The following is a 23,914-nucleotide window of genomic DNA, read 5'->3' as shown; positions in this document are numbered from 1 at the left end:
TAATTTGGTCGGACATCAATAACTTTCGATCATAGTTCAATCAATCAATACCAGAATTATGTATTCAATTCATAATGCCACATCCAGTGAAAAGTGCAATATGACCAAATATTTCATTATTGAACAAAGATACGACACAGTGTAGTTTTTGTAAAAAAAATAACAAATAAATGCCGACTTCTGTGTCACTGCAGAGTAGAGGGTAGCTGAAGTGGATGTTGGTTTGGTTCTGAAGTCGGTGCTAAATATATTTCGTTGGATAACGGCGTAAACAGCGTGTTCAATATGAGCGCCGGCTTCGGAGATATGTGCTGAGCCAAAATTTGTTTCAGTTGATTTTTGCTTTGTAGTGACATGGAAGTCGATTGTATATTTTAATTATTTTTTTTCACCTTTTTTAGTGATGACATACTAAAAATCTTACAAATGCGATAGTCGCCCTTACGATTTTTGAAAGTTCCCCTCGATTTCTCTGGTCTGCCATCATCAGACCCTTATTTTCTTATAATGGAACTACTTTGGAAATATCTTTTTTTCCAACAAAATCAAAATCATCCAGTTCGGTTCATAGACGACGAAGTTATCCGCGAACAAACATAAAAAAGGCATATATACGGTAGAATTGAGAAACCGCCTCATTTTGTGAAGTTGGTTAAAAAAGACTATTCTCGTAAAGGACGTACAAATACCTCAGTATACAATATATTTATATTTAGTATTTTTAAATATCAGCATCAGCATCAGCATCCGCTGATCTAGTAAAAACCTGCATCAGCAACAACCCTGTGTGGGACTATGAGTGTGGAAAGCGTAAATAAACCGATCATAATGTATAAGAGAGCGGGAAATTATATAAAATAATTAAAATACTACCATTCATAATCAATAAGAAGCAGTTCGGTTTAATCAAGAATGTTTGATTAGTTACGTGTCCTAAGGCTCTATTGTAATTTCAATAGTAATTTCGAATACGGATAGAAAGTTAATTGTTTGAGAGTCCACAGAATTTTGGCTAAAATTTCCTCGGCTATTATAATAGAAACTGTTTGAACATATTAAATATTTTCCGAGCAAAATAAAATACGAATTTATATAAGAGCTGCTTTATATTCATGTTTCCTTTACCCTTCAAGAGATGAAGGTGGTAGAACCCTTTGTGGTTCGACTCCGGCGGCACCACCGCCACTCCTATTTCTGCCTCATAACAGCAGTATTAGGCGCTGCTGTGTTCTGCTTTGAAGGGTGTGGGAAGGGAGACATAATTTTCCGAGGTGTTCCAGCTTAGTCCTCTGGGGTAGCGACGCATCTGTGGCCGACCTCATTTAGGAATATCTAATCCTACTTACAGATTGATTACAGATGAACGGCAGTAGCCACTTTCCATCAGATGGACTGCATGCTCGTCTGCTACTGCTATATTATTAAAAAACATACAAATTTATGTACCTAATAGGTGATATTCATGAATTTCCTATACTGCAGTTTCGTTTTTAATTAATGGAAGCAATTACCGCGCGCAGCCTGACTGATGGTTGGTCATTACTACAGGTCAGGGGATATAGGTCATCAACTCAAAATGTCAGAGAAATCAGTGCACTATTAAAACCAGAATATATGTAGATGCTTACAGACCTATTATAAAATATAAATGGGTTGAGCGGTTTTCTTTATAAAATCTCGGTGATACGTAAATTGCTAATCATATTTCCTTGTGATCTTGAGAAAATTGTAAGAGTAAAAGATTAAAATTACTTGTGAACTTTTTTTTATAATATAGGAGTAGCAGATCAACATGCATTTCTCCTGATCGTTAGTGGCTACTACCGCACATGGACATCTGTAATCAACCCCAGATAAGATTAGATTTCTACTTGAAGTCGGCCACAGTTCCGCCACTACTCCTGACTAAGCTGGAAAGCCTCAGAATAGTATGTCTCCCTTACCACATCCTTTAAACCAGTATAACTAGGAGAAATAAGTATGGCGGTGGTGCCGCTGGGGTCGAAACACAGAGTTCTATCACCTGTAAATGAATGAACCACCTGCAATGAAGAACACAAGCCTATGTAACAAGTAAATTAATTATTACCTCGATTATTTAGAGTTCAATTGAAGAAGAAAATTTTCCTGTCATTGCGGGCATGCGGCTGTCGCAGTAATGTCCACCGTTGCTCCCCGCCGGGCGCCAACAACGAACGGGTTAATGCACCAGTAATCTGGAAAAAAAACAATTTGATGTTAAGTGGAAGGTGGTAGAACCCTTTGTGGTTCGACTCCGGTGGCATCACCACCACACCTATTTCTGCCTAATAACAGCAGTGTTACGCGGTGCTGTGTTCCGTTTTGAAGGGTGTGGTAAGGGAGACAGACTTTTCCGAAGCGTTCCAGCTTAGTCCTCAGGGGTAGCGGCGCATCTGTGGCCGACCACAGGTAGAAATATCTATCCTATCTGGGGTTGATTACAGATGTCCATGGGCGGCAGGAGCCACTTACCATCAGGTGGACTGCATGCTCGTCTGCTACTCCTATATTATAAAAAAAAGTCATCTCTGCCGCCTAAACTCAAATATGATTGGAATTCTACTTGAAGTTTTTTTTTCTGTCACCTTTAATCAACCCCAGACCTATCTGGGGTTAGATATTCCTACTTGAGTTCGGCCACAGACGCGCCGCTACGTCTGAGCACTAAGGTGGAACGTCTCGGAAAAGTATGTCTTCCTAAAGTTGTCTACAGATACGTCGATTCACCTGAGGATTAAGTTGAAGAAACTTTTAAAGTCTATCTCCCTTACTATGTAATCCGTTACCCTTAAACTGAGAACTAATCTTTATGTTAGTGACTACTGAATAGGTACTCACTTAGCACGCTACCAATCCGAACACATTAGAGCCTAACACTTGTCGTAAGACAGAAATAGGTGTAACACTCTTGGTTCCAATACAGTACCTACTTGAGACCTCCTTCTAAGTGACCCTAAAAATAGTCGAAACTTACCCTAGTCATAGTCAAGCTCCTGGCTCGCACCATCCACAATACGGACTCCGTGCAAGGTGGCACGGTCAACGACCCTTGGTATGTGACGTACTGTTTGAACGGAGGGCTGAAGGCACTTAAGGGTCGCAGTGGTATGGACCTGTCTCCAACGCCCGTATCGGTACTGGCTTTGAGCACCTCGCTGATGCAAGACTGTGTGTGGTTTCCGAACTGGAATAGTAGAATAAATTAACGGATTCTGCATAATAAAATACATTCATTTAAATAGGAGTATGATAGGAGTTACATATTAACCAGGAAATAAAAAAGTATAATCTATACGAGGCTCGTAGTAAGTATATATTTACATTATATTGTATTTATTTGTATTTGATCTGAATATTCAACGACAAATGAGAGAAATATATTTGTGTAATAAATTTATAGAAATATCTTTAATTAAAGGAAAAGTACAAAGTAAGCCCATCATTAGATATTCCTTGAATATAAAGTTAGATATGGTTTATATTCCAAATGTGTGGTATTCTAATGATTAAATAACAACGATGTTCATTTAAGACAGTTTATTTCGCAAACTTGGTACCTACTTTTCTTTAAATCAAAAGGAAAGTAGTACAATGATGTTTTTCTCAGAAAATATAAGTAAATCAACTGGCAAAATACTTCCGGTTACAATAATAATTGGCATCGAATTCTGCTTAAGAACAGTAACTAAGGAAATAAGAGGAAGTTTTACAATTAAGGAGTCAACATTATTAAGTATTTATAACGAAATTACGTGGATAGAGCAATTTGCATTTAAATAAAGATTGAAGGATTGCGGTAACACTACTCAGATCTCTATATAACTCTGCCAGACTCAAATAGTATAAATTGGATTAAAACAATGTTTCTAGGGCCCTATTTTAAAAGGATAAAAATGGACCCTTTTACTAAACTTTCCCTATCTGTCCGTCACGCACAGGACTCTATCTCTTGAACCGAAATTTATATTATAATTTTTAGTATGTGTACTCGTATTACTATCGTCCCTGTAACTGACGTTGAATAGATGTACGGCACAACCCGACAGTAGCCACTTAATATAACGTAAATAGTTTGTGAGGTCTGTATTATATAACAATTATATAACAATTAACAAATTGAACAAATGAACAGAGTTGAAAGAGAAAATATACATCCACACTTCCTCGCTCGCAATATGACCAGTACCTAACTGAAATTTCAGATAAAGTCAAAGGGAAAGAGAACCGTAATTGTAAAGTTATTTGTTGCAAATAAATAATTAAACCCTTACAGTGAAGCAGTAAGTCACAGGAAGTTGTTTTCCCTAAACCATTGGATTTTGAAGCCATTTGGATAAATCATTACAATCTTAGACCAAACACAAAGGACACCACTTCACGGTGACAAAAAACTTAAAATGATAACATGTAATACTTATTTATAAATTTGTAATATTTCATATTAAGAGTTGGAATACCATTTATCATCAAAACCGCGAGCAAATCTTAGGTATTTATAAAAAGAAACATTGAGAGATAGAATTTATTTAAAGGTATTTAAAAGACAAAGCATTTCCGAAGAAAAATGGAGCTGTCATTTCTAAATCAGTTTTAATGAAATGTCCAGAGATAAGGGAAATACAAAGTTGTTATCATTCAAGTGACAGCTGTTAAAAGTTTAACGAACACGCGATCTTCTTTAATAAGGGAAAATAAATAATTCGTGGAAAAATGTTAATAAACTGTAATTTTTAATGGGGTGTTGAAGAAAATTAATTGAAATGATAAGAACTGATTGATAAATATACATCACTAAATTATTTTAGTTTTTGTAAATCTATGAAGTACCTTCAAGTTGAGCAATTGATAATATTATATGAGTGTGGTTATATACTCCTACTCAAATTTCTTTTAGATAACGGTAAAAAATTACAGAATAATTATTTAACAGGTTGTTTGTACATGATTTATGTTTTAGGATTGCTTATTGCTTGCTATCCTTTGATCTATTACGTGAAATCAAATATATTCGACTGTAAAAAGAGTAAATAAAATATAACATAGGAAAAATATGGCATTTCATGATCAGATAAATCATGAACCTTTTCATCTGCCTCTCCAGTTTAATTTCATAAGGAAATTGGCTCAAAGGAAAGCGTGGCACAAATGTTTACTCGTATATTCACGCAAATGACATGTAAATATCTACCTTAATAACATAAAATACATTTTAATACGGGTGATTTACACGTTGCGAGCTTGCGTGCGAGTGGCGAATGACTTTTATCGAAAAGATATTTTTTATAGTTATACCTAACTATGAGGCAGACAAGCTACCTGATGGAAAGCCACCGTCGCCTATGTACATTTGCAACACCAAAGGAGTCGCCAATGCATCGCCGGCTTTGATGGAGAGCTCTTTTTGCACAGTCTTACGTCATGTTATAATTATATCTTACAAGCCACTCATATGTGCGAGTAAGATAAATACTAGCATCCAAGTTACTTCAAAATTTTCTTTAAATTGTCTCCTCGCCTGACTGCAGCTTGCACATAGATTGCACATTACTCGCACCGTTCAGACAGTGAGTTGCGAGTTATGACATTTTTTTTTATCAAAGTACGTTGAGTACTCGTCATCGCATTAGGCGACAACTCGCATTAGATTTGGTATTCATGCAGACAAGACAGACGAGCAGAGTTATACATGAATACCGTCTAATACGAGCAGGCAGCACAATGCGCGCAGCGGTCTGCTGATAATTGAGCAACTTGCAACACATAAACCAGCCTTACAATATTTTGCTCATGCAAGCTGTCTAAGCGTCGAAGAGGTAACTAAGAGAGTTTTCGCAGGAAAAACTCAAGGGACAACGCGCGTGACTCATCATTTTGTGGGTTTCTTTGGTATCATATCCGAGTAAATCCATATGTGATTATCTGTGATCGTCGGGGTCGGTCTTGGAAAAATACTCCTAACACATAACCTGATAACGGAGGATATCCGTTTAATAACATAAAAGTACTTGCTTAGAACTGCGATCTTCAAAACATTTATAATATTTTGGCTTCGGGTGCACATTTTATAATAATATGTATTTTTATATACTTAATAGAAATTTCATGATCATAATTAGATGGTTACAAATAATGATGATTTCAATTAACAGAAAGTATGTTATATATTGGCATTAACCACCATAGTTGGGCATTCGCCTTAAACAAAATTATGAAGAAGTCATCCGATCCTGCACAACCGCTGTGCCGTGAGAACGCTGACTCCGCACTACCGCTCCGTTTCCATCACATAGTCCCGAACGTGGGAATTCACTCTGGATGCTAACATCGCCCCAGGCAATCACTTAGGATAGTTATGTAGTTATAATTTAAGTTAGATTTAATCAATAACTCGTAATATTCGGTTTTGATTAAATACATATATAGGTATTTCTGTATCCTGGCTGCTGCATCCCGACGCAAAACATAACTAGTATGTAACTTTGTCTAGTGCCGAAAACTTGAGCTGGTGGAATTAAAAAAATATTAAGAAATTTTAGACATTTAGTTGTACCTTATACAAATTGGCGATACCAAGTATAGCCAATGGGTCTCTAGCAGATGCCTCAATAGCTTCAGATAGACTGCTATACTCCGCTGAGATATGGATGACCTGGCTCTCCATTGGGTACTGGAAGCCACCAACAAAGTGTTCTGACGGCCAGTGGAGGATCAAGGAATGGAAGAGGTATCGCCGACTGTGTGCTGCCCCGCCGTACACCAGAGGGCGCTCGTTTCGCTTCCAGGTTCCGAAGAGGATTACTGGAAGCAGAATGCGAGCATTATTTTTTGAATAAATTAATATCAGTTTAAATAAAATATAGAATGCCAAATAAAATATAGATACTGAATCGCCGATTTAATAACGTAGACAAATTACGTCCAAATCATGACGACGATGAATTTGTAACAAGCCGTCAGGTTGTTGTACCGTCATGAGCATGACACTTGGAAAATGGAACATTCGATGTCACTAACACAACGCAACGTACGAGTATGCTTCAATATTTAAAATAACACAAGGTGAAGGTGGTAGGACCCTTTGTGGTTCGACTCCGGCGGCAGCACCGCCACATCTATTTCTGCCTCATAACAGCAGTGTTTAGCGTTGTTGTGTTCCAGTTTGAAGGTGTGGTAAGGGAGACTTTATCGATACTTTTCCGAGGCGTTACAGTTTAGTACTCAGGGGTAGCGGCGCATCTGTGCCTGACCTCAAGTAGGAATACTTAATCCTATTTGAGGTTGATTACAGATGTCCATGGGCGGCAGTAGCCACTTACAATCAGGTGGACTTCATGCTCGTCTGCTACTCCTATATTGTATAAAAAAAAAACAATTACGAAGAACTTTCAGATAGGATTTAATATTTTATTTCAGTTTTAAATCAATAAGTAAGTAAATAATCATTAATCAAAAGTATACCGTATGAACAGTCGATGTTTACTCAGAATTTTCATAATTTCCTACACCATCAAAGTAAGCGATCAATTATCTGTATTTCGAATGTTTTGATCTAAAATCAGAAAAGGAAACCGAATAGAAGCCAAAGTTAATACCGACAATTTTCCACTGACTTTTATACTATAATATAATGAACTATGTAGATTCTCATAAATCCGTTCACAGTTGCAAATGCAGTTAAAACTACTTATACCTTTATATCTTTTCAATAATAAGATAGATTAGCATTCTATCTTTGCTATACCTCACCCGTATTAAACTCGATTCGAAACAGGATCCCCGTTGGATACAAATTAAACCAAATTCGGTGACAAACTTTGTCGCAACCTGAAGCTACGAATAGTTGGTCTCAGCGTATCCGCTTGAGTGTAATTAGATTGCACATTTAGCACGTGTTCCAACTTTTGCCTGAGTAAGATCAAATTGTCAAACGAAGACGCTTTCATTAGGAATTGTCTATGTGATGCCGCTCCTAGGTATTTTTAACTAGTTCTATATATCGTTGTATATAGAACTGGGATTCTATGTGAAGCCTATTACACATGTGCTTGTATTCCTAGGATTAAGATGGTCGCCACATAATAGTAAGTAAGTCAGCTGACATACATATACCTACCTACACACTCTTTCGCCGAGGCACAAGAACTGCTCACGTCAATAATAAGCGTAGCGATGCTACCTCCCTCGTCGGACCATTCTGATACTACCACCCATTTGTTTCCTTTTTTTACACAAAATATCAAAATAATATTCCTCCTAGGTAATATGTCTACGATCAAACTCGAAGTAACATTATCGACTACCTATCAATATATTTTTCTATTTACGCAATATTAAATTATTTATGCATATTTTACTTCCTTCCGGTTATATTTTACAGCTTTTATCGTAGCCTGAATACACCACTTAAATATCTCAGCATTTCTCAGAAGCGCGAAGATACAATCCTAAGGAACTTGCTTCAACGAAGGTGGTAGCGAGCAGATTTTCATAAGCAAACATCTTTATAAATTCGTGAAACTAAAATATAACTTACGATATCAGCAATCAACCGCAGATAAGATTAAAGTCTACCTAAGTTCTATGGATCTTTCCGTTTTATGAGGGGTAAATAGATGTGGCAGTGCTGCCACCCGAGTCGAATCACACAGGGTTCTACCACCTTAGACACAAAACAAATAAATAAAAGATGTACATTGAGAGCACCAGTTACATAAAAACCTGACAACGCATTACCACCCCATTACCGCTGTTAATTCTGAATGCGAAATCGGTAAGCTTCGTTCAATGCATCATCACGTCTGAATAATTTATTAAATTAATTTGCCACCGTAGCGAGATAATCCTATCTTCTATTAAACCTCCACTCAATGAAACCCGGTGAAGTGTTGTTACTTCAAACGTAAAGATAAGTAAGTTCAGATACAGCAACGTGACATGAATTTTAACGAAACAATGTAAGTGATGGTTATTGACGCCGGTGCAGAGCTCGACGTTGACGGAATGCTTTGTTAGGGACAAATGATTTATTAGATTAGAAATCGGCGATTTGTTTTCGGTGTCCCAAACGGTTGGTTCCCTTGCGTTGAGTCTTGTCGATCTTTGAAAACTATTATTTAGCTAAGCGAAGATATTGTAGCGAATACAATATCAAATATCGTATACCAGTAATTTCTTTACATCGAGGTTTCTTTAATACTACGATAAATTTGAATTTTAAGTATAAAAATAGTATTGCTTGTCTTATTTATATCATCGTTCAATTAGCAGATAAGCATGAAGTCCACATGATGGTAAGCTATTACTGCCCAAGGACATCCGGGCAAAGACATCCTTAGAAGGTACAACGCACCTTCTAAGGACTAATTTGCAATATCTCAGATGTGTCTCCCTAACACGCTTTCAATTGAAATTTTGATGTTAAATTATCACTACCGCTCACGGATATCTGCAATCAACCACAGATAGAATATCTTTAAATGTCACTGCAACACCACGCCCCTCTTACACAGTAGCTACTGTTATAAGTAGCGGTGCCACCACTGACAAAACTCCAAAGGGTCTACCATATATTTTTATACATTTCTACCAATTAATATTTTGCAAAACAGTTTAAGCTTACATCTCTTTCCATCATCGCGCAGAGTGAGGCTTTTAGGCATGGAATCATAGTTGCTGAAGACCAAAGGACGACCGGCTCTGGCCTTGATGAGGCCTCGAGTTGGAAGGTCGATTGGCGACTGCGACCCGCCTCCGCAGTCAGGATATGAAGCAGGCCACTTGCTTTGATCTGATGATAAGTCATGTATGTTAATATGTTAATGTGCGTCTGAATAGAAGACGTAATTAAAGTGGTAATCAAAAGTAGTTTCTAGTTTTTGCATTTCTATTTATATCGGCTAACTTACATATGAAACGATCAATTTCTTTCTTTCTTTCTTTAACACGTTAGCTGCGGAACGCGGCTTAAAACACCTCGTCCATGTCTGGTCGTTATAGCGGTAAGAAAAAACTTTAACTTCTCTGTGGTGCGAGAGGCATAACTTCTGTCTGGTTCAGTGTAGGAGAGTGATAACTATATGTTTGTGATGTGCTACTGATTCCTAGTTCTATGGTACACCAACCTAATGTCGGGTTTGTTAGACCTCGTGCCGCACTGAACAAATAATAATGCTAACACAGTGCGGAACGAGGTTGCGAACGCCTCGTTTCCCCACGCACCTCGTACCGCACCCCACGCTACCTTCACGTGGTTAGTGTTGTGCAACGCAGTCGAGGCTATCTTTGTGTTGAAAATTATCATGTCGAAACGTTACCGAAAAAAGTTGATCATGGAGGAAGATGAAGAAAAACCGGTTGAAAAATCTGAGCCAAAATCAGAATACAGGAAGATATTTCAAAAACAGGTAAGTCACAAATATACTCTGTCTAGGTGAAAGTCCAGTAGTGAGACTTGGCAGGCTAGGCGTATATCCGTATAGTAAGAAATTATATTATAGATAATTACGTTTCCTCTTATGGTTCAAACAGAAGTTAAGTACCTACATTATTGATATAGGAAACGTAGGCAAAATCGTTACCGAGTATTCCGATTACTCTTTACCCTAATCTACTCGCTCCTACTTTTCAGAATCCACTGCAAAGAAAGCACATCATCTCGATAAGGGTCCAAAGAAGAAGAGATGTGTCGGATGCTACGAAAAACTCCGCACATTCTTGACATGTCGTGAGGCAGACAAAAAAACCAAAAAAAAAATCTCACGGAATGCACTGTTTGCAAAAAACCTTATTGTCTGAAATGTTTCAATGAAAAACATCCATAACTTTTCCCCTTTTTGTATTCATTCTGTCCATAACGTTGATAAATAAAAACAATAAAATAAAATCGATATTTATTTTCCCATCACTAAATTATATCGAAACCTGCCATTTTTCAGTGCGGGCCGAGGTGCATTAGACCCCACATTTTATTTTACCCATAGAATCTAAACTAACTAATTTGACCAAGGGCGGTGGCAGATCTAGGTTAATCAACTCATTGTTAATAATAATCAATACAAAAGTCGTCCATTTTATCTTATTTGGCGCCAAAAAAAGGATTTTAGTCTCCTTCGGGCGGTGGGATTTAATACGCCTCGTGCCGCCACAATGTCGGGTATAGGACGAGGTTTAAAACAACTCGTAACGCAGTAATGGAAAGTACAGAAAAATCTATGCCGCAGGGAACGTGTTAAGCAGCCATCCTAGTTCTCAGGAGTGACAACACATATGTGAGTTGTTTTAGATGGTATGTTTTATATGGAGTTAATTACAGATGTCCGTAAGCGGCAATGATCACTTATCATCAGGTGGTCTGCATGTTTGTGTACACCTTTCAATAAAAACATACATGAGCTCAGGACTCCAGTCTCACTTGGAAATAATCACAGCCGGCAAACGGACAGAACGGAAAACATCGGATGACCTTGCTTGCGATATTTCAACTTGATAAACAACAAGTGTAGCTCCAAAATATAATATTAAATTTCGAGTGGAGCGCGAATATCCGGAAAGTTATGATCCGAAATATTCGTATGCATATCGCATTCGAAAGTGCATACCCTCCATGCAAGATTAAATTCTGCCGAAAATTTCGCAGTCAAAACTATTCCGAATTTCCGAATAAACTACGTCGGCTGGAAACGCTCGCGTTTTGTAGGTACGAGTACTCTAAATTCTTTTAGAGCCTTTTTACCATATGAAAGGGTTAGATTTACATGCAGTTTTAAGAGTAGAGGAAACTCATTGTTTGAAGTTCGGGGAGTTCTAAAGCAATATTTCTGAAGAATGAAAAATGTAAAAATTAAAGCCTAGTGGTTTGATTTAGTGAAGTTACTGGATACGGATATCTTGTTTAGTAACTATATTTTATAAGTATTATAATTTGTAATTAACACTCGCTATAATGGTGAAGGTAAACATCGTGGAGACAATATGCCTGACATTGATGTAAATTAAAGTTCCGTATACAATATACAACTGCTCCTACTCTACCATCTACTACCCGCACTGGCCAGCGACTTAAGACTGCAAATGCTTACTCTCCAAACAAAAACTGAATTTTGTTGGATCACATTTCACCAGGAATCAAACCCTGAACTCATTGCACAACAAATTGATATAGGTCATATAAAAAGGCATGTACCTAAAATAGTACATTACAATACGAGGACGAAAAAATTTTTTCTGACAAGTGTGAGTTTGCAGGCCGAGCCGCAGGCGAGGACTGCAATCACACGAGTCAGAAAAACATTTTTCGTCCGCGTGTTGTATAAAATTTTATATTACGGGGTCGGAAATGGGGGTTTTGCGCACGCGAAGCGTGCGTAAAACGTCCATTTACGCACGCCGTGATATAAATATTTTTATTTCATCCATTCATCCGTGAAAAGTTAAAAAAACCTAAAGACAGTGAAGATAGTTAAAATTATAATGTTAATTAACTTATGAAGTGATTGCGAGGGAGTAAAAGATCCAGGCGACATTTACTGAATATATTTAATTTTTAAAAATCAGGATTATCTTCCATTCATCTTAAACTTTGCTAATTAGTGCTAGTAAGTTTCATTTTTGTCCATACTTTTTAACTTCGCGAGATTAAAGTCACCTTTCATGACTTTCGCCAAAAAGCTTTGACCGACTTTAAAGTTTATGTCGCAAAAGAAATACTCGTACTAATATTTTCCATATTAATATTTCTTTACTTGTAAAAAGTTTTATCGTAAATCTATAGATAACAATGTCTCTGTTTCCATAACCAACATTTTATTTCAATTATTTACTAATTATGAGTTATACAGAAACATACATGGCCTCTATGACCAATTAAAGTGATAGAATGATATGGTTATCGTGAACCATAATGATTTTAGGCTGCCGAGATTTTGATTCAACCTTTAAAGGACTAGTTTTTCTGGTAGTATTTCTTTCTAGTATTAGGTTTTTTATCATGTAAAAAACCAATGCATTCCTAGAGAGTATGTGAACTTATTTCTTTTGCTTAAACTAACACTTAAATTTTTCTAACTTGAATTTCCAATTTAGTTTTCCCTGCATGCCCGCAATGTTTACAATGCCTATGTTTTAAAACGTGCAAGCGCCGACAACTCTCCCTTCAAATACCTACAAAGGTATTTTTAAGGATTTTTATTTTCTTTGATGTAATAATTTTAAAATGATATTTTATAATATTACCAAATAACAGAGACCAAATAACAGTCGTTATTTGAAATTAAGAGTTTAGTTCAAGATAAAGTAATTGGTAAACAAGAATTTTAATTAAGCCCTAATCATAATAAGAAGCCAGACAGTTGTAGCTAGACCTTGAAGTAGTTTTTGAAGGTAGAATAACCCTCTGTGATTCGACTCCGGTAACACCACCACCACACTTATTTCTGCCTATGAGAGTGATGTTCCCCGCTGCCGTGTTTTGGGTGTTGAAGGGTGTGGTAAGGGGAATTCCAGTCTTCAGGACTAGCCACGCAACTGTGGCGAATCCTAGTATCCTTAGCGAATCCTACTTAGTCATAGTTCATGTTACAAGTATATAACTAACTTTTAATATTTATCATTACGGCATTACCTCAATTAGAAAGTTATATTTTTTACATTTCTCATTAGACTAATAATTAGGTTTTCATTCAATTTGTCTAGGCTCATTTTGGCACTCCCTTGAAACGACTTCAAATTTTACGATGATTAAAGAGATAAGCTTCACACATTCATCTCAATTCTATTGCCAACAGGAGAGCCCTCAACAAGTTTTTGTGAGGAACTGTCGTAAAATTAATATAACGAAAAAAGACTGACCCTTATTTTTACGAGTGCGTGAAGTAGTTATGCTGCCATGGCTCGAACGCTAAGGATTTCAGAACTGTAAAATCGACGATAGATTAGCGTAATTCCAGTATGTTAGAAGGTATCGAGAATTAGATTGTTATCGATTTCTAAGAGCAATTACTACATAAAAAGTTAAAACCTCGATTTTCTGGTATCGATCGATCGCTAGATTGCTCCTTATCGATTAGAAGAATCGCTTTTTTTGGACAAAAAACACGATTATTCTATTCTATAATTAGTTGGTCTAATGCAGATTGATGGATGAATGTATGGGTTAGGGTCTAACCTATATCAAATGTTTCAACGGCCCATATAACCTTTAATAATATTTAAAGACACAATAGAATATTATATTCTAATAAAGCCAGTGAATAATTTAATTTAGTTATCAACGTCAATTCCAATTATGCATAGATAATGATATTCTCTGTAAAACATAATTCATACCGTATATTCTAATTACTGTTGAAATAACATTGGTTCGCCGAATGTATTATTACCATAAATCAACATTTTAAACAATGATAGCCGATTGTTTAAAACTCGACTTCTCGAGCGCCGACGGGTCCGTGATTTAAAACCCAGGCACACACCTCTGATTTTTCAAAGTTATGTGCTTTGACAGCCAAAAAACATCGTGAGAAATCCTTTTTTTTTTTTTGTTAACGAGGGGGAAACCTTAAAAATGTACCCAGTGCCGTGGGAGCGACACAGGGTTATGTGGGACTCTTACGGCACTAAAACCCCCCTGGTGGCCTTCCTTGGCGCTGCGTAAAGGACTCCGGGATCTCCAACGGAACGCAACCGGAGTCCTCTTAGCGCGGTGCCCCGTTGGGCTCCGCCCAGGTGAGCTTGACGCTCGCCACACCGTCTAGTGATCGTGAGGAACCTTAAACAGCTGACAAGTTCAAAAATCTCATAGGTGTCTCTAGGCACGTAGTATATTTTACACCTTGTGTGCTACGTTTTTAAAATTGTTAGTGAATTAACCTGCTACGCTGCTACTACGTCGCTTCTACGCTTTACTTCTTATGCCTACGCTTTAGCTGCTATCTGCTTTTATAAAAATTACTCCAATAGCTATATTTCCATACTTATTATAAATCACTACACAATAATACATATATCTACTAAATTACCAATAAGCAAATGCACATTAGCACTAAACCTAAATCTTGAACTACAGATACCAAAACACCTTGTCATCAAAATAAGTCATAAGAACATGACACCATAAATAATAAAAGTCAGCTTTTATATACTCCATGACAAAGCTCTACAATCGACAATACAATTCATGCATTGATTCATAGTCGTGCAGTAGGTACTCAATACACCAAATAATAGTAAACTCACTCGCATAATCCCACTCCTTAATCCCAGCGGCTGTAATGAAAACATTCCATATTGATTTACTTCCGTATAAACCAAATGGGGACGGAAACAATAATAAACCGTAACACAATGCTGTAGATGGGATATTGGTATGAGACCTCGGAGTATACGGGAAACGAATAAAATAAATGAAGGGCTTACAAGCTATCGCTCATACAAATCCATATTGATCAAATGTGTTCAGGTAGAAAATATTAATAAGCACACAATTTATATGATGGTAAATGATTATTACCGCCCATGGGCATCTGTGGTCGTCAACCCATTACTGTATCACTTTGGGGAATCAGGTCTCTTGTCAGAATGAGACAGATTTAGGTAATTTAATCGTGTTGACCATGAGCAACTTGGCATTAGTAGACTTCACACACCTTTTTTAAGAACTCTAAAGCATATTTCTAGCGTAACACAGTTCTCTCGTTTTGGTGAAAGGGTCTGGATGCTGGGTGCTTTACACATAAAACAATCATCTTAGTGGTCAGTAGTGACAATGCGTCTATGATTAATTTCAGGTAGTAAGTGTAATCGATTACAGACATTCATGGGCGGTGGTAACCTCTTATCATTAGGAGGACAGTGCGCATATCTGGCACTTAAATCATACAAAATAACCTGTAAATGGGAAAAACGACTGATCTTAATTAATCCATTCCTGTCCTGTATTGGAAACGTGTCCCAGAATAAAAATTAAAAGATCTTAAGACTTAAAGTACTCTAGGGGTTCAATACCAAGATTTTTATACCTTTGGAAACATAACGTTAAGCTGATTTTGAAAGGACAAGGAAAAATAATAAAAGATAATTAAAATTAGAATTAGCAAAAGTAAAGTCATTTGTTAGGAAATAATTTCAAAATGATTCATATTTTTTACCTACGTATAAAACATTAAACCTTACCTGATATTAATTTTGATTTATGTCTTGGTTTCAATATTGCACATCTAGGTTTCGCGCCCTGAAAGTAGACATAGTTATTAAGATTGTAGTTTCGGTATTGAACTGAAAATAAAATAAGGAAATATCTGCATAACTACAGTGCATTATTTATTTCTTTATTTAATTTACATTTTACCCGCTTCTTATTTTATTTATGGATGGACTATTACTGCTGCATAATACGCAGACGATAACGAAAAACGATATATTTTTCGAATACCTACATAATTTCTACCTAATAACAGCAGTGTTAGGCGCTGCTGTGTTCCGGTTTGAAGGGTGTGGTAAGAATAGAGAGACAGACTTTTCCGAGGCGTTCCAGCTTAGTCCTCAGGGGTAGCGGCGTATCTGTGGCCGACCTCAGGTAGTCATATCTAATCCTATCTGGGGTTGATTACAGATGTCCATGGGCGGCAGTAGCCACTTACCATCAGGTGGACTGTATGCTCGTCTGCTACTCCTCTATTATAGAAAAAAATATATCCCCTAATTTTTCCACAACCTTAATTCCAGTCATGGTTACATACACATTGATGCACGGTTTTTAACGTTATTCGACAAGAGTTCTTTCGTGAAATAGTTATATTTCAAATTATTGGCCAAGTGAGAGACGGGTTCTTTTTTATCCTCTGGGTACGGAACCCCAAAAATATACAGGCCATTTCCGTGAGTGGAGTCGTTAGGCCAAAATAAGGAAACTGGCAAAGATTTCCCAAACGTTATGCTAATGTCCGTTCCAAATCTTATACGAAACGTTAATAGAATTAGGTTCATGAATTCAAATCTCTCGGGTATTTTTCGTTTCATGTAATTTATATTCCTTCCGAGTATAGCTAATCTCATAAAAATATCGATATCAGATTTGTAGAATTTCGTTCAAAATCAGATTTATTCTGAGTTTTACGTGGAACTATTCGATCCCAATAAAAAATAAAGATTAGATTAGATTAGATTAGAGATTTATTTCTTAATAGATTAAGGAGCTTCGCGCGGCATCAAGTTACTCAAATTCACGACTTTTTTATGTTCGGATAAAAGACTTTTTGTTTTTATAAAATTTCAAATACAACAGGTTCATCTAACTTACAAAAATTGGCTCCTACATTCGTTCAAAGAAACGCGTGTGTGTTTAAACTATCTTTAGTATATTACAATATTTTCATAAATAATAAATATAGCATAATGCTCAGCATTTTTTATATATACTATTGATATTTATGATTTACACATTGGTAAAATAGTACACACGAGTTTTGTCTTGTGTAAAGACTTAGGACCAAGATTTGTTTCAAGTAAAATAGTTAAAATTCGGAAGTAAAGTCGCCTTTGCTGCCACGAGCGCATTCTTTTTGAGTCCATGTCAAACACGGACGGCCTTTGAGGATTACGCTACTAAGCAGTCGTAACAAAGAGAGCATGAAATGAGAAATAGTAATCCTTGAAAAGAGGAAAAATTGCTATGGTATCGTTGCATTTCGCATTGTTAGCGAAATCTCGTTCAATGCTTCTGTCAAAATTCCCTCTACAGAATTCTGAGAGGATTTTATTTATGAGTGCGTTTACGGTACCTAGATATTCATGACTTTTGCGTTGAAAATTTTCGTGAAACTGATGGCACGTGTATTTTAAATGAGACCTCACACGTTACATTGTAACAAAGAAACCGCCATGGGACAAAACTTGACCGAATTATGACTTGTCTCTATAAAGAAGGATAAGGTTACTTACACAATATAAAGAATGAGTGAAAGGTAAGGCGAAATGAGACCATTTTGGATAACAATTTCTATCGAGAAAAAAAGTTTCGTCAAACCTGATATTGCAAATATCCAGGTTTGACGAGGTTGAGGTTACGGTCACTGCTGTCCATGGGGTAGCCTGTTTGCCTTATCTGGATGCTTAAAACTTATTCCAAAGCATATTACGATATAGGTACTATGTGTTACGATGTAAATTGTAGATACAATACAATGTATAGAATGCACGTCAACGTTCTTTACATTTCTCAAATAGTACTTAACCACAGGAAGAACAAAAGACATATTTCAGAATACCGTTCAAACAAAAGAAACTTATTAAACTTTTTCGTTTTAATTAAACCGAGAGAGGTCCCATCGTTAAACAAACGGTTGTAGAGACGGGACGTTCCTCGAAAATCCCGAAAATTACTTACAGGATTCCTTGACAGAGCACCAGTACTGAACTCGGGGAATTGAGTCGGCAAATGAAACACCCAAATTGTTTTCGTCTGAAAAAGAAAAAATCGCGAATTTAACGTTGGATTTTTTACTCGAAACTGTAAGTTGAGCACGTAGTATCTGTGAGAGTGCTTACCTGTCTACCTAGTCTACGTACACCTTACCTACATTTTAGGGTTCCGCACCCTAAAGGTGAAGACCAAACCCTATTACTAAGCCACCGCTGTCTGCCCGTCTATCACAGGGCTTTGTCTACTGAACCGTAATAGATATACAATTAATTATTTTAATATGTATAAGGGTTTGTTGTTAAAACAACAAATACGAAAAATAAGAAGCTTTAAAATAAATGTGGGCCGCCACACAGGAAACCGCTATTTCGGAATTTTTCACATTAGCCGTAAAAGATACACAGATCAAATATTCATAATCCGTTTACTACTAATGCTGCTATGATAACAAATACTAAAATTAAAAAAATGGAAATTTGGTGGTACGGATCCCTCAGTGTGCGAGTTCAACTCGCACTTGACCAATTATTTAAACAAAAGACAGCTATTACGCGTCCGCGCGCGGGCAAACCGTGAGTTTTTAGCTTGAATAAATCCCCAAAGTGAGCAGTTAACAGTATTTCCAAAATCGTTACCCCGCCGCTATACATTTTTCGAGTTTACCACTCTATACTTATTAACCACTTGTTCAAAGTAAGATTCGAAAGTGAGATATATTCATGATTAAAGCTCAGTATTTCCGCCACCGGTTGTAATTTAACCGTCTAAACAAGTTTTGTATACAAAGATTTTGACGTTAAACATCAAACATAAGAATATCTTCAAATAAATATGAAAGAATTGAAATAACAATAAATAAAAAGGAAAAACCCGAAGATAAAACATAGTACAATAATATCAAAAAACAGGAAAAAGCGTAAATATTTAACAATAGGTTTATTTTACTAAATGCTTGCTCAAAATCTTTCTTAAATTACGTGGAAAAACGTCGCGTCGATTGTCATAGCAAATCAAAGGAAATACATTATGCTGGGCTTGGACTGAGTGAGTTCGACGGCGTCGTATTATTACGCGTGTCTAAGCAGCCTTTAAAAAGTGTATATTTTCGGTGATATTATATTGTAAGGTTACATTTTAATTAAGTTTAAATAAAATAAAACACTGATTTAAAAAATGGATTAAAAACCTTGCATTCGGGTTTCATTGTTGGCTGTATCTATGACATTCTGGTATGGAATTTAAAAAAATAAAATGGAAGCTTGCGCGCCAAAAAGCGGAGGGAAAGGGGGCTAATATAGAAGTACTAGCTGTAAGTGCTGTAACTGATGTAAGATGGTAAATATATGGAACAACAACAATCTGAGTTTGCTTTGCTGACCCGAACTCCCCAACAATATATTTTTCTTAATAGTTAACAAATGTATTACGTAGGTATAATATTACTCCTACACCCTTATTTTTAGCTTATTAAGTACATAATTTTATAAATTTACGTGATTTAACAAAAAGTTTAGATCAAACATATTTTTTGGTTCTGGCAATAAGCTGACTGTGAGCCCATAGAACGTGAAATGTTAATGCTAACAATAATACGTATGGCGTACCAGACTACGTATCACGCAGTGGCATATTGCCGGTTCCACTTCCATCTGAATAAAGGTTGAATTAAACAAAAAGCAGACAACCATGCTGCGTAACGCTTGCTGACTTGCCTAGGCAGCGGCCTAGTATCTCCTACATTTTTTATTTAATTTTACTTAAAATAGGCATGTTGCGGATTATTTTACCTTCTAGACTTATGTACTTATCTGGTAACATGTACCCTGAGTGTATAATACGGGAGGTAGAAATTTAAATCAGATACTTATGTAAAGTTCTTGGATAAATAGATAAGCTGAAATTTTTTCGTTTTGAACGTGGTAGAACTTTTGAGGTTCGACTCCGGTTGTACCACCGCCACCCCTATTTCTGCCTAATAACAGCAGTGTTAAGCGCTGCTGTGTTCTGGTTTGAAGGTGTGGTAAGGGAGACATACTGTTCCGAGGCGTTCCAGCTTAGTACTCAGGGGTAGCGGCGCATCTGTGACCGACCTCAGGTAGAAATATCTAATCCGATCTGATGTTGATTACAGATGTCCATGGGCTGCAAAAGCCACTTACCATCTGGTGGACTGCATGCTCGTCAGCTGCTCCTATATTATAAAAAAAACCTTTTTATCTTTTGGAAAATGCAGTACCTTTCCAAATTTAATCCTGTCGCGAGCCTCATTGTCAAGTTGCTTCTGGATGTCATCAGCGTCATCGAATAATGTGTTCGGACGTGAACTTGTTTGATCTTGGGTCACACCTTCAACAAAATCGAATCTTGTATAACAGAACAGAAGTTAGTACTAAGCATGGGTGCGCTGCTCTCAATGTTATACCTATGGCTATTTTCGCTCAAATAGCGATGGCTTAAGGAGAGAACTACTAGCCAGATCCAAATATAGTGTGTACTATACCGGCACGCATAAAAATTGTTAACAATATAAATACATATTATGTCAACTGTCGCACTTGGATGCACTTGCTACAGAAATATCGAAAAGTATAATGAATATATTTCAAATGGTTACGTTTTTACTACTGATACGCCCTCCGGGATTAGCCAAGATGGGATAAACCTTTGCTTAGAGAAAATAATAATCATTTACGATACCAATAAAATCTGAAAATTGAAACATCTTTTTTTTTGTTTACGAGGGGGAAACCTTCAAAAGGTACCCGACGATGTGAGAGCGACGCCGGCTTATGTGGTATTTTTACCGCACTAAAACCCCCCGGTGGCCGTCGTCAGCCCTTGGTGGAGAACTCCGATATCTCCGATGGAACACAACCGGCGTCCTCCGAGCGCGATGCCCCAATCGGGCTCTTCCCTGGGGGAGCAGTTTACGCTCCTCCCACACACCTGGTGTTTACAACGGTATGCGGCCACACACAACGTCGTCCTTCCCGGGGTTATTTGCTGGACGGTTCGAGCTCCCACTCTTGCCACCCGCAACCCCAGAAGCCCCCTTTTAGTCGCCTCTTACGACAGTAGGGGATACCGTAGCCCTATTCTAGTCCCGAGACTACAGGGACAACCTTGAAACACCTAAGACAAAATATGGATATAATGTTAACTAAGTAGTAAGTTCACAAAAGTTCACAAGATATCTCAGGAAATAGTTAAGTATCATTGGCAAATTAATGTATAAGTTTATCAAAAACCCGCATTAAGTTAATATTGCGCGTAATATTCTTTCATACTCATAAAGTTAGGTCAAAAATTGAGCAAGATTAAAGTAACATAAAACTAAGCAACTCAATGTTTTACAGGTTAGGATAAAACCTCATCTTTTATTTTTATTTAGATCCTGATTGCTGGCAGTAAAACCGCTATCTCTGAAGGTCGTCCCAAGAATATAAATAACGAATTTATGGCCATAAATATTTCAGGAAATTACGGGATGAAAACGTTATATTCATTTTAAGGATAAGATTTATACGTTGTGGAGTAATATAATGATTGTAGCATAATATATTTAGGATGGTAGGACCCTGTGTGGTTCGTAATAAAAGCGTGTTAAGCGTTCCTGTGTTCTGGTTTGAAGGGAGTGCTAAGGGCGACATTCATGAAAGGATTTATAATTAAACAAAAATTATCCAAAAATATGAAGTAAAATACATAAAACTACTACGTTTATTAAGTTCCACATTAATTGTAGAAAGTACAACATAACAATAACTCAATAACATGTTAATACGTTTACATACGTACGTGAGTTTGATACGAAAATATGGACTAAAAGTTAAGAGGATTAGTATTTCTGTATTAGGTTATAATAATATGGACCTACCTAAACAACAGACCGCTCGAAAACTAAAACTAAATATATTCTTCATTTACAAAGTTTGAATATGGGCTCACGCGAAAATTCGTAACATTTTTGTGAATATCAAAATAAAATAATAAAGTGAGCACATACGAGTACATATTTTAGTCAAAAGTGTAATGACCGTAAGGGTTCATGTATTCAGAACAGAAATGTCTGAATAAATTGGTTTTTAATTTGAACTAAATGTGGTGTGAAATATGTGTATGTAAATTCTTTATGAAATCTGCACGTATTGTCTAATTCATACAAATTTTGCAGCTGTTACTCATTTTGGCGTTTTAAGTTGTCCCAATACACAACTAATGTAGATATCGATTTAAACCTATGAAATTTACTTTTATATCAATATTATGAACACGTCGTTTAAAACGGTTTCCTGTTTAAAATCAGTCACAATTTTTATGATATATGATATAGGAGTAGCAGACGAACATGCAGTCCACCTGATGGTAAGTGGCTAATGCCGCCCATGTACATCTGCGATTAACCGGATAAAATTAGTTTCCTACCTGAGGTCGGCCAAATACGCAACCCGTGGAAACTAATGTGGAATGCCTCGGATAAGTATGTCTCCTTTACCATACCCTTCCAACCAGAACACAGCATCGCTTAACACTGATGTAATAAGGTAGAAATAGGTGTGGTGGTGGTATCGCCATAATCATACCTCAGAGGGTTCAACCATGTTTAAAACGAATACGTATTCCAACATACCTGAATTATTAGAAGTAAATAATGTTGTAAGTATCAATAGTAAAAGCCATCTCTTCACTATACGAACCATAAGAAAACAAATATAACTTTTATCAACATCACATAATCTACTAAAACGCCAATTTTACTTACAATATGAAAATATCACTTTGACAAATAGTTTATCGAGAATTGAGAAAATAACGTGAAATATTGACAGACTTCACTGCCTTCATAATAACTGTCATGGACAAAAAATACAGATACCTCCTTTCTTTGAAATCTTTGGCTATAATCAGTGACTCAAAATAATATGCTCATTATTGTTCCAAGATCAACGACTTTTATTTCATAATCCTAATTTTTTATTAAACAATGAATATAATTAATTTCACAATGCGGTATTTAACAAATATATATCGTTTTCAAAAGAAAATAAAAACTGAAACTTTTCATACCAATTACATACCTATAGGTAGATATATTATCCTACTGACGTAGCGTAATATATCTATGGTTTATAATTTAATACAATTTTATTGTCCCAATTAAAAACAACGTTTGTCTTACTATCCCAAACCCGCGTTTTAAAGTGTAAATAGGTACTCTGATCATGGGCTTTAATTTTCTTGCTTGAAGCCTAATCCGTTTTCTAAAATAAAAGTAGGCGTAGTTACTCGTACATCTGCTAACAGCCAGTAAAACCTTCGCCAAAGTCTGTCCAGCCATTACAAAGGTTAGCTTGATCAAGCAGACGGACAGACAGACAGGCACACAATAGAAAAAAATGAATACTTGCTGTTATAAGCTTTCATATACATTTAGTAAAAATGAGTTATTTTGATATAACTAATATACACTACAATTTT

General features: G+C 36.5%; 1 protein-coding gene across 2 annotated transcripts; it reads right to left on the bottom strand.

The window, feature by feature from the left end:
• Positions 1-2,089: 2,089 nt before the first annotated feature.
• Positions 2,090-23,281, bottom strand: LOC140750448 (carbonic anhydrase 3). 2 transcript variants are annotated; one of them, XM_073083974.1, is made up of 9 exons: positions 23,067-23,281; positions 20,673-20,782; positions 18,401-18,475; positions 16,189-16,246; positions 15,253-15,282; positions 9,641-9,808; positions 6,572-6,819; positions 2,996-3,205; positions 2,090-2,216 (listed from the first exon to the last, which is right to left on the bottom strand). In XM_073083974.1, exons 1-9 carry the CDS (start codon positions 23,134-23,136, stop codon positions 2,106-2,108), a joined length of 1,080 nt encoding a protein of 359 aa, XP_072940075.1. In that variant the 5' UTR covers positions 23,137-23,281; the 3' UTR covers positions 2,090-2,105. The 2 variants fall into 2 exon arrangements, with proteins under 2 accessions (XP_072940075.1, XP_072940076.1); XM_073083975.1 differs by lacking the exon at positions 15,253-15,282.
• Between the last annotated feature and the right edge of the window lie 633 nt (positions 23,282-23,914).

Source organism: Epargyreus clarus, unplaced genomic scaffold (genome assembly GCF_041222505.1).
Source record: "Epargyreus clarus isolate Ecla_fem2 unplaced genomic scaffold, WU_Ecla_fem_2.2 ptg000019l, whole genome shotgun sequence".
Classification (NCBI taxonomy): domain Eukaryota; kingdom Metazoa; phylum Arthropoda; class Insecta; order Lepidoptera; family Hesperiidae; genus Epargyreus; species Epargyreus clarus.
The sequence above is the reverse complement of the archived record's forward strand: the minus strand, read 5'-3'. Positions and strand labels throughout refer to the sequence as shown.

Excerpts from the sequence above, each read along its gene's own strand:
- LOC140750448 (XM_073083974.1), bottom strand. The coding sequence starts at position 23,136 with ATGGTTCGTATAGTGAAGAGATGGCTTTTACTATTGATACTTACAACA. Across the intron at positions 6,820-9,640 it reads GCGCGATGATGGAAAGAGAT|TAATCCTCTTCGGAACCTGG; the intron begins GTAAGCTTAAAC and ends TTCTGCTTCCAG. Across the intron at positions 3,206-6,571 it reads GTATCGCCAATTTGTATAAG|TTCGGAAACCACACACAGTC; the intron begins GTACAACTAAAT and ends CTACTATTCCAG.